The 12,079-nt window shown below is 46.6% G+C and overlaps 2 protein-coding genes and 1 pseudogene across 2 annotated transcripts; 1 reads left to right on the top strand and 2 right to left on the bottom strand.

The window, feature by feature from the left end:
• Nucleotides 1–839: 839 nt before the first annotated feature.
• Nucleotides 840–11,811, bottom strand: LOC120644815 (annotated as a pseudogene).
• LOC120645793 (pentatricopeptide repeat-containing protein At1g05670, mitochondrial-like) lies at nucleotides 1,307–2,249 on the bottom strand. Its single transcript, XM_039922532.1, has 3 exons — nucleotides 1,910–2,249; nucleotides 1,639–1,718; nucleotides 1,307–1,498 (listed from the first exon to the last, which is right to left on the bottom strand). The coding sequence occupies exons 1-3, from the start codon at nucleotides 2,247–2,249 to the stop codon at nucleotides 1,307–1,309; spliced, it is 612 nt and encodes a 203-aa protein (XP_039778466.1).
• LOC120644814 lies at nucleotides 4,251–6,115 on the top strand. Its single transcript, XM_039921533.1, has 3 exons — nucleotides 4,251–4,387; nucleotides 4,500–4,805; nucleotides 4,888–6,115. Exons 1-3 carry the CDS (start codon nucleotides 4,283–4,285, stop codon nucleotides 4,984–4,986), a joined length of 510 nt encoding a protein of 169 aa, XP_039777467.1. The 5' UTR covers nucleotides 4,251–4,282; the 3' UTR covers nucleotides 4,987–6,115.
• Nucleotides 11,812–12,079: the final 268 nt, after the last annotated feature.

Below are 12,079 nucleotides of genomic sequence, written 5' to 3'. Positions count from 1 at the left end.
AGGACCCGATCGAAGAGCTGCACCGGCCAGATCCGGTAGGCCTTGCCGACCGGCACGGCGACTGGGAGTATTTGCACCCGTGAATTGTTCGTAAAAAGTCACCCGTTGCAGAAAGACTGCCCGCGTGACGTTGTTTGGAAGAAGAAATCTTAGTCTTCAGCTGATCGAGGGGCCCCTCCTGAACCCAGATAGGTGCAGATCCCTTAATGCTGCACCACGGTAACAATACAAGCTCGTGGATCTTGGGGCATTTTCTATCCTATCGAGAAAGAAAACGATTGGGTTGAATTTCACGATAACAAGATAAGCATGCGGATGTATGGTTGCATTAGATAGAATGTTCGCCTACACGGCCGTGTAGAACGAGTAAACGCCGTGTAAACGTTACTCACCAGCCAAACATGCAGTTTACCCCAAAAACGGTAATTACACGGGTAGACCGTTTAAACGGTCAAAATCGATCCTACACGGTGGACACGGAACAGCGGCAACACGGTTTTGCATGGCAAGTTGAACGAGTACAGCAACGTTTAGGCGATGGCGAAGCTCAAGATCGATGGGCGGGGAATGAAATTTTGGGTCGCTGGTTGCCGCCCCCTTGCCTGCCACCAAATATAAAAGCCAAGGGCCCCCTCGATTAGGGTTTGCCTGCCCAAATACACCAACAGCCGCCGCACCCTCCATTCTCCATCGCCATTCTCAGTTCCATCGCCATTCAAACTTACATGCGTTCTTCGAACATATTGATTAGCTTTCCATCCATTCCCTAAATGCAACAAGTACAATACTCACCAGCAGTTATAACTGTCTAAAAGGAAAGTTTAGTTATCAACAGTAAGAGATCTAAAAAAAGCGGTCAACTGGATATTTTAAATAATTACCACCCATTCAAGAGAAAAGGGTTTATTGAAAATTTTCCTGTGCTAGAAATACAAGCAAAGAAAAAAAAGAAAGCACTGCCAAATGATGCGGATGAAAAGAAAATCATTTACAAAAGGAGAGGGAACAAAATATGACAACTTACGGAATCAGAAACATAGCAATCCCATATCCTCGCACTATGCCCAAAAAGTGAGTCTTGGTATAATTTCAACACTGTCTTGACTGGCTGGCTGATCGACAAAACTTTGTGACTTGAAACTCCGCATCCACAGGCGAGCACTGCCACAAAAATAAAACCAAGTACGCCAAAATTATCATGAAAGGCAATTAGCTGGAACAAAAGGGTTCCTGAAGAGGGCAGTGGGAGCCAAAAGCAAAACAGACCAACTTACGGTCATCAGAAACAGACATAAACTTTGATCCATCAGTGGACCAAGCTATTCGCTATTCGGAATATTGAACCTTCATGTTCCTTCAGCCTACCAAGATGAACTGTCATGTACTGATTAGCACCAAGATGTATGATTTCGTTATCATTTACATCAGAAGTATCCCCTTCATACGAGCGTAACAAGGAGGATCCGAGATTTTGTGGTGTCAATTTCCATATGAGAATCTAGGAAAGAATATTAACAAAAGCTATTTATAATGAAATGCGAACTTCCCCATTCGGATAATTTGGAAATTGTTTAAGATTTTCCTTGAGCATTTAAAGCGGAGCGAAAACAGAAACATCCAAGAACCTGGAAAGCTTACCTCATTTAAAATGGCTCCGGATGCCACAAGTTCTCTAACGGAGTCTCCCCACATTCTCATGGAATACAGAAGGCACTTCTCTGCATCCAGAAGGCAACTTCATAATCAATCATGAAAGAGGAATTTAGCACAGATCTTGCCATTTGGACCAAGGGAGCACCGAGGTGCTGAACCAACCTGGAGATTTCACTCTGGTAACCAACACACGCTTGCTCAAATCCCAAAGCGCCACTGAATTGTCACTCAGACCAATCGCAAGCAGCCCATCGACCTGCACCAGGAACCACCGCGACCATCTCGTTCTTTAGAGTCATTGCCTCCCTCACCCATCCTTCCTTGCACAGGGAATTGATCAGCACATCGTACGTTACTGCATTTGGCTCCATCCCCCGCTCCACCATCATGCCCTTCACCCTTGCGGCCTTTCCTGTCTTCCCCTCTTTACACAGGCTATCGATTAAACCAGTGAACATGATCACATCTGCCTGAATCCCCCGCCCGGACATTTCTTCAAACACCTTGCCTACGTCCTGCCACCGGCTGGACTTGCAGTACCCCGGCAACAAGCAGCTGTACACAACCACGTTTGGCTCGATACCACTGCCACACATCTCATTCAGCAGCTCTACGGCCCCATCGACCTCCGCGGCGTCGCACAGCCCCTGGAAGAGCGTGTCGTAACGTGACCGTCGGGGCGGACGCCGCGCTCCTGCATGGTCCGGAGCCAGCCGACGGCCTCGTCCGCGCGACGCGACGCGCAGAGCCCGCGCATGACCGTGGTGTAGGAGCAGCGGTGGGGCTCCCGCGACATGTGGCGGAGGAGGGAGAGCGCCGTGGGAGGTCGCCCCCATGACGGCAGAGCATGGCGAGGACGGTGTTGTAGGAGACGGCGTCGCGGACGGACGGTTACAACCCTGTTTTCTCACCCAGGTCGGCGTTAACTAACGTTGGAGAAAATAGGTGGGAGAGGGGTTCGAACCCAGGTTGGGGTTAGTTAACTAACGTTACAACCCAGGTCGGCGTCGCAACCCTCCCTTACGGCCCAGCAGCCCTGTTTCTCTTCCTCACGCGAGAGGGAGAGCCTGCGCCGTGCACCCCAAACTGCCGTTCGATGTGCACCACGTACCCCAGAGCACGGAAGCCGAAAATCGACGGCCACCCGCGCGGAAGCCTCTCCTTGGAACCCTAGCCTTCCTCCTACTTAACCCCTCGCCCCTTTTCCCCTTCCTCCTCACGCCGCCACCAGGGGCTTACCCCAATTCCACCAAGCACCGTGACGAGCCGACGCCGAATCGGAGCCAGTCGCCGTCACCGAGCCGGAAAGGAGCTGCTACGCCAGGAGCGACATCGAGCCGGACGTGTCGACGTGCTGCAACGCCGTGAACCGCGAGCGCACCGCGAACCCAGCCTGCGTCCTCTTTCTCCAACGGTCGGCACAGCCACGCCTACACCGTCGACCCTCGGTGAGCACAGACATATGCCAGGCCCAACCTTCTCCCCTGTTTTGCTGTCCGGCGGCGATACCAATGAGCCCTCTCTGCCTGTGGCTGCGCCTTCGTGCCGGCATGGAAGCTTCCTTGCAAGGCACAACCTTTCTTGCAAGGCACAACCTTTACTCCGATGGCATCGTTGCCGTGCAGTCCACACGTCCGTGCACGAGGCCATGCTGTGTTGCCTACACTCACCGCACGCGACGCCGCACGGCACCGCCAGGAGCGGCCACGCCGTCGTGAGCGCACGCTCAAGCCTATCCACACCACCGCGGCCGAGCTGTGGCTTGACGCCGCGAGTACACAAACCACCAGGAGCACGAACGTCATGTGCGCACTCTTGTGCGTGTGCTTGCTGCACTTTCCAGCATGCGCATGCGCAGACACAACGCCAAAGGCCAGCACTGCTGGATTGCTTCGGTTCAGAGCCTGGAATGCAGACCGTAACCTCCTTGTGCAGTTTGCCTTCTTGTGCAGTTTGGAGGCAAGTTCAGGTCTATCCAACTCTGTTGGCCGAGTAGCAGACTAGACCCTTTAACTGTTCATCTGTGGCACTATCGCAGCTGTGATGTGCCTATTACCCCCCCAATTAGTTCTTGTTTGCTGTAACATTAGCCTCATGCTGCTGTACGTCAACCACGCCCAGGATTTTGGCCATCCTTCATCTCTGGCTGAATAATTGATGCACTTGCCAGCTTCAGTAAACAACCCATCAATTCTGCTGTGCACATTCTTGAACCTGGCCAATCTGAATGCCTAGCGCGCAGCCTAAGTGAAGGTTGTTTAGCCTTGGAAAATTATAGCCACTGCAGTTTAACTCGGAATAATATAAAACCAATTATGATGCTGTTCTAAAATCAAACTCTTCTAGTTAATGCTGCTGTTTGAGTGATGTTGGCTCTTCTTGCATTTTATTTGGAGTTTGTGTGGTATTTGGTTTATTCGGATTTTCACGTGTAAGTCCGGAGAAGCTCTCGGAGGACCCTGACGAGTAAGACTACTTCTGACTCTACTCCAGGTCACCATTCAGTCACTCCTCCGCTTCTTCACCTGTACACACGCATATATGCTGCTGCTTTATTGGTGGCTGTAGCTACATGCGTACGCACGGAGAATAGAATTTTCCATCCTCACACCCTTGGGTAAAATTATTAATGCTGGATTATGTTTGCATCTATAGTATTAAAAATCTAGTGAAGACACTTGAATCAACATTGATCATCCCCAGGCCTAAGATGGCAGAGAGCTCCAGTTCCAAGGTACGTGCTTTTTTTTTTCTTTCAAGAAACAAGTCTAGTGCGTGGACTTTGTAGAATATATATCTAATCCCTTGTCATGCACTTACATTGGTATTTGACATTTTCCTTGCAGCGTGCTGCTAGGAATCCCGCCAAACAAATTTGGCCTCCTGCCCGTATACGTTTATTTTGTGTATGCTGCGTCGAACAGATTAATAAGAATAATATACGTATAAGAGATGATTTGGATGCTGGTGCAATAGGGTGCTTGCGTGAAGAGTTCGTCAGGCAAAATGTTAATGATAAAGTTCTTAATAATATGACGGGCATGCAACTTCGAAATGAGTGGAACAAATTGAGACAGTTGTATGATTTCCGCCTCAAGTATTTGAAGGCTGTGAAGAGAGGAGAGGTGACAGATTTTACATCCAAGCTTCAAGTATGTAGCCTCTTGCACATGACATCGGGTTGTTTGACTCAAAACTATATTGCACCATAACATATTGTTTTTTTGTCTTCAGACATACGGGAATGAATTTCAAGCCATGGTACATGGTTCTCCACCAAATTTTGAGTTGCTCCATCAGATGTTTATGCAAGGCGACAGATCGACGATGTAGGCGTGGCTGTGCCGACCGTCGGAGAAAGAGGAAGCAGGCTGGGTTCGCGGTGCGCTCGCGGTTCACGGCGTTGCAGCACGTCGACACGTCCGGCTCGATGTCGCTCCTGGCGTAGCAGCTCCTCTCCGGCTCGGTGACGGCGACTGGCTCCTTAGCAGCTGCGGCTCCTCCACATCCTGGCGCCGGGTACAGGATGGTGAAGGCGGCGTTCGCAGTACGGGTCACCGCGGCTCCGATTCGGCGTCGGCTCGTCACGGCGCTTGGTGGAATTGGGGTAAGCCCCTGGTGGTGGCGTGAGGAAGGCGAAAAGGGGCGAGGGGTTAAGTAGGAGGAAGGCTAGGGTTCCAAGGAGAGGCTTCCGTGCGGGTGGCCGTCGATTTTCGGCTTCCGTGCTCTGGGGTACGTGGTGCGCATCGAACGGCAGTTTGGGGTGCGCGGCGCAGGCTCTCCCTCTCGCATGAGGAAGAGAAACAGGGCTGCTGGGCCGTAAGGGAGGGTTGCGACGCCGACCTGGGTTGTAACGTTAGTTAACTAACCCCAACCTGGGTTCGAACCCCTCTCCCACCTATTTTCTCACCTCATGCGCCCCATCCCACCTTTCTGCGCTCGCGAGCCCATGTCCAGCGGTCAGACCACCGGTTCAGAAGCCCAGTTTTCTACCGGTTTTTCAGAAAACCGGGCGGTTTGAGCGGTTTAACCCGGTTCAATTGCATGGCCGATCTTTTACATGGACCGAACCGCTGCGGGGCTCCGGTTTCTGGTTTAACCGGTCCTAATAACTGTGCTCGTGAGTGGGGATTTGACGGTGGAGGGGGGCCCACGCGGCGGCAGACCCGCTGGCAGAGCCACGGCACAACGTGGACACTGCAGGCTGTTTGGTTGGACGCCGTCGGTCGCCACGCCTAGAGTTCGGCGGCTACGTCCCAGAGAACAAGTTGTAGTTGTAGTATCTGAACTCATATGTAGACATACACACCACACAAATTCACTTACACCTCACGCAATACTCCCTACAAGTAAGCTAAGGTCTAGTACAACCTATCCTTCATTGTTGTCTGCTCACCTATTACAACCTATCCTCTATTGTTACCTGCTCATTTGCAGAAACACGGTCGGATGATGGCCACTTGAGAACTGGGAAAAACTCCCACATGAGGCACGCGGGTGGCGATCCCAGGGATCGAACCCACGCCCTCAAGAAAGGGATGTAAATGAACGTTAGGCGTGACAGACTGTGAGCACAAATCAAATAACCAATGTTGAAAAATGTTTATTGCCACAGATGTCACCAGACTTCTATGCTACAAAAAGTATAGCAGACCACACTTACCTTCGTTATAGCAAAGCTTAGGCATCATCCAAACAGACAGTCCCTGAGGACAATTTGTAAAGATACAACTCATTCGGCATGCCAAGAGCACAGCATGGCACGAACGCAACAGCGGACATGGAACCACTTGATCAAAAATAATATACGAGCGAGAAAATGTAGATTATGTTATGGTGGGAGTAATACATACATATCATGTCTGCAGAACCACAACTCAGGCATGCACCAAAAGCTCTGTATCTTACAAGCTCGTACGTATGCTCGCATCAGTCGCCATGCCCAAATTATACCAGTCACCGTACCTCCCTGCAAAGGACGACAACAATTGTCAGAATTTTTACATGCAAACTATACACACAAAAAACAAGTAAGAGAAGCCAAGGGTAGCGACAAGCAAGGTCAATGCTGTAGTTTATTTTGTTCTCAGGAAAAAAAACTAAAAAATTAAGAACACAAATACAAAATTCAGTATGTCTGGGGCAATATCTTTTCTATGGACTGCAGAGAGAAAAAGCTCAGGGCACTATCGAACAAGCTACGATTTTCCGGTCTTTGTGCATTTCAACAAACAATACAAACTAAGATAAGGGCCTAGAATGAATAATCCAAACAGTGTATTCAACTCAGTATTTGTGCAACATTTCTCCAATGATTTCCAAACACAGATTACTCTGAATGATAGTATTCTCTATATTAACAAAGAGAAAAAGAATACCTAAACAATAAACATACAGGGTACTGAGAGCAACTCTAGTGGAGTGACTAAATTTGAGTGACTAAAACTCATTTTAGTCACTCACTTTCCAAATTTAGTCACCCAAAATGTAGTCTCTACTCTAGCAACACCGACTAAATAGACTAAAAAATGGTGGACCTTACTTTTGGTAGCCTAAGTAGAGGGTGACCAAATTGAGGGGGCGAGAGAGAAAATTTAGTCACCCTCTCATTTTAGTCATCCAAATAGAAGCCCTGCTGGAGATGAAAATTTGAGCAAAATGACTAAAATGTGAGTTTAGTCACCCAAATAGAGGCCCTGCTGGAGTGTTGCTCTGAACATATTCTAATATGTCCTTTCATCTACCAGATATATCGTACTTGCATGGCTGCCAATAGAAATTAATCATGTCCAAACAATAGAGCTCCATCGAATCAAGTTTGATGAGCTGCATGAAAAGTTGCATTACTTAAAAGAATTGGTATAACAGAGTAGTGACCAGAGTATAACAACATGGCATACCAAAGTATAACCAAAAAAACTTGCCTGTTACTGCTGTGGCTGCTGTGGTACTGGTTGCTGTTGGTAATTTTGATAGCCAGCATAAGCTCCATAACCATACATATTAGGGTCCTGAGATTGAGGGTATCCATAGGCCTCGTAGCCTTGCCCGTAACCATAATAGCCAGTAGTAGCCCCAGCCCACTGGTTCGAATCTTGTTGCTGCTGGAAATATATTTTAAAAAATCAGCTTCCGTTGATTAGAAGTGGAAACACGAGTTAACATGCAAGAGATAATAACCTGAACTTGTTTGTTTGAAGGACTGCGACCCCATGAAAGCCTCACATTCTGCCCCCCAATCAAGGTACCTTGCAGAAGTACCAACAACTCCTCTGCAGAAGATCTGAATGCACAGTAATAGAATACAGTTACATGCATGGACACATCGAACATACATCCACAAACCAGGGGCAAGTAGGGATCAAAATGAGTGAACCTGAGAGCATATTGAACAAAGCCACATCTTTTGCCAACAGGGATCTTAACATGAACCACTTCCCCATAAGGGCTGAAAACTTGTTTCAACGTATCTTCAGTGACATTCGGGTCAAGGCCACCAATAAAAATCTGTGCTCCACAGCAAGACAGATTATCAATACCAAAATAAAAATAATTTGCTTCATAAGAAAGTAGAAAAAAGAACGCACGGTGGTATTATTAGGATCATTGTCAGACTTAACTCCCTGAGCACTTGGTACTGTAAATAAAACACAACTAAAAAGGCATAACGTAAGACTTACTGAACATAGATAAAAAAAATGTGTATATGCATAATATTAATACCATGCACATTATGAACTTCATTAGTTGTATAATACTACTCGGTTAAGGAATGCAATAATGCATATGGAAATATTCTATGCCATAACTGTGGAAGAAGAGCATATCTTGGACAATCTGATTCACAATAACTAGCTCACAGGAATATTAACCACAATAACAAGCACAAGGAATCAACATAAGTCATAAGGTGATGAAGCAGAATGTGAATGACTCAAGGATGATCTAAACAAAGGTAGGAAAGCATGTATCGGTTATTCTGTGTGATTTCATTCTGTGTGATTATATAATGCAATATGCCTATATTAGCAGTTAATCCATAAATTTTAATTTATTAATGATTCCATTCATATATGCCTTCTAACAACACAAACTCATCCATATAGGCTTACATGGATGGTTACAGCTTCAACAAACTAAATTCTGGAACTGACTGTCAGATATCAAAGAAAGTTTAACAGCTCAGAGATTGCTAATTGACACTAGAAGGGCAAACTGCAGGAAGCCAGCAGCCAGCTATTTCCATTTTAAGTCAACTTGGGAAATCCATATCCACAAGCTCGAAATCAACATAAGCAGGTAATACTCTTCTTTTCACAAAGATCTGCCCACCAGTAAGGAAACCAAAAAACTCAGGTTTACAAAGGCAAAAACATAGCTAGCAATGAGCTAACACAGTAGCAACTAAAGGGAATAAACAAGGCAAGGAAGGTCTGTATGCTTTCTTTGAGTCTTTCAGTAACTAGCAAAAAAGAGCCTTCATCAAGTTATACAGAAGGGTGGTCCAAAATTTCCTAAAATGTCTCAAAACACTTTATCCATCATATAAAGGGTCTATGATATTGACAACTGAAATACAAGCCCTCATACACAGAAGGAAGGTCCATAGAAAGAGACAGTATACAAAATGGTACACTCATAACAGCACATGTCATTGATGCTTATAGCTTATTACTGTAAAGGAACCAGCATTTTGGAATATATCCCATTGTAATTGTGAAATAACAAAAGTAAAATAGTTCTAACATTAAAAGATGGCAAGGCAATATCAAATGGCATTTTACCAACAGCGTCAATACGAAGCTTGATTTGAAAACATTTCAAGAAGACATACTTCAAAAAGAAGATTATAAATGGCAAATGTAGAAAACGAAAAAGGTTGTAGAAAGGAAAATTTGACCCCACATGAAAACAAGTGCAGCCTCTAATTTATAGTTACGAAGCTAAGAACACTATGCATGCATTCCACCTGAAACCTATGGTGGGATTAAGTGGTAGCTTTAACAAGAGAACAGAAGTAGATAAATGGATTAAGGCAGAAGGGAAATGGGAGGTGAAGGTTCTTCACCTCAGCTAATATATTTCATAAGGATACAGAAGCAAATAACTGAACTGTAGCAGGAAGGGAAACAAGACTTCAAAAAAAGTAGGTGCCAAAATAAACGCGATCAATTAGGACATACGATTAACACTAACCTAACAGAGGCCATGCGTCCCACAAGACATACATTCCAGCTCAAGTCAGTTCCAAGGCTCCTATATGAAGAGCCTGTTGGTATCCTGCTTCCAGACAATATGAGTTTTTATGAGTACTTCAGAACCATCATACGTCATCCGAATTAACAAATGAAATGTTTTGGGAATTAACAAATGAAATGTTTTGGACCTATTGAATTCTTCAAGGTCGACAACCAAGCTTCAATACATTTGGAACAAGTAGAGAAGAAAACCCCATAAAACTAATCGAAGTAGCAACTGAACAGCGAACACAACAATTACATAACAGGATAGACACATGATATAAGCTAGAAATCAAAAGCAATTATGATACTGCATTAAAATGCAGCTAAAAGAGGATAAATTCAACTTGCTTTCAGTTATTTCTTACCTTTTTCTTGAACTCCAATACGCATAGGTCTGGAAGAACAGAGCATCCCATTCATTTCCGTCATTGCACGAGCTTGCTCATTAGGATCACCAAATTTCACAAAGCCATATCCCTTTGAGCGCATTGTCAGTTTGTCCATTACAACTTTTGCACCTTTTACAGAAGGGTAATGTACCCTGAATGTCTCTTGCAATATGTAGTCTGTAACATCAGCAGCCAAGTCACCAACAAACATCGTATAGTCAGGAGAGTCATCACGTTTTTCACCAGGAGAGGCCCAGTTCAATCGGAATGGCAACTCAACATTCGGCATCATTGTCCCATTGTATGTCTGAAGAACTCTTTCAGCAGCAGCAGCACGGCTAATGAATTCAATGAAACCATAGCCCTGAAGTTGTCCAGTCTGCTTGTCACGAATTAGCTTCACAGATTGTACCTAAAAATTCATAACAAGGATCAGTATAATATTATCCATAAAACCAAAAAAAAAACTTAGTGTCAAATGTGCAACCATAACAGTGCGTGCTGACATCACAAACATTCTAAGACTGGACCAACTAACATGGTAAAAATATAAATGCAGCTCAGCATTGCAAACATCGGGGTCACTGCAACTAGTACAATTTTGTTTTAGCTAACCACAAAGACAAGAATCAACGCATCTGAAGCAAAATCTCAGGGAAAATATGGAAACAATGTTCTTCTACTCCAGAAAAATACAATCTGCCAGGACATCCATCTCGACAACCATACCGACGTGGATATGCATCGACAGAACATTCTACATCCAAAAAATTAATGCCTACAACCTCATACTCAAATCCTAATTGTTCCAGTTCACAGTTATAATCACCAATAGCATCAATCTCTAAAAAAATATGAATTCACACCTACTCATATAAGCTGTGCTGCATGGAACACTACTCATCATGTAAACTGTATTGAACGGACGCAATCAATTGGCATCAAAGTCTGGGGACACGCGTCAACGGGCCCCGCATGGAACGGATCGAAGCGACCTGCATGCTGATTCCGCGGAAGGAAACGGAGAAACACGTACCTCCCCCGTGGCGGCGAAGCACCCGTCGATGTAGTTCTCATCTATCCAGTACTGCAGGTCCCCGATCCAGAGCGTCCTGACCTCGTTCGGCCCCGCGGGAGGCGCCGCAGCCGGCACCGGCGCGGCCGCGGGCGGGGCCCCGTAGTACGCGGCCTGGTGGGGCGGCGGCGGCGGCGGCGCCTGGCCCCACATCTGCGGCGGGGGCGGGGCCTGCTGGGGCGGCGGCGGCGCGTACGGGTGCTGCGGGGCCATGGGTGGCGGGATGCCGCCCCAGTGCGGCGGCGCGCCGGAGGCGGCCTGGGGGGGGCGGCGGGGCTACGCCCGGATGCGGCTGCGGCATCATGGCGGCGGCGGTGGCGAAGCGGACGGACGGAGCACTGGAGCAGGAATAGAGGAGGTGGTGGTGGTGGATTTGGAAAGGGACGTGTCTATGCGTGTGGGCCCAGGCAGGATATTTTTGCCTCCGGCGGCCCATGGGACGTGTCACTGCAACCTGGTAAAAATATAAGGGTTTTTTTATTCGTGCCATTATAATTTTGCGACTTTGGAAGAATGTCATTACTATTTATGTTATTGGAAACTTGCCATTACAATTCTTCACTTCTTTGAACCGTGCCATTTTATACGTCTTTGATGCCCTTGGACCCACACGCAGACCTGCGTATTTTCGTATGGCCCAAAATACCCCTGCTGCTTCTCTCCCTTCCACTCACTGACGTGTGGGGCCCACACGTCAGCTTCTTCTTCAACCTCCTTCC

Source organism: Panicum virgatum, chromosome 8K (assembly GCF_016808335.1).
Source record: "Panicum virgatum strain AP13 chromosome 8K, P.virgatum_v5, whole genome shotgun sequence".
Classification (NCBI taxonomy): domain Eukaryota; kingdom Viridiplantae; phylum Streptophyta; class Magnoliopsida; order Poales; family Poaceae; genus Panicum; species Panicum virgatum.
The sequence above is the reverse complement of the archived record's forward strand: the minus strand, read 5'-3'. Positions and strand labels throughout refer to the sequence as shown.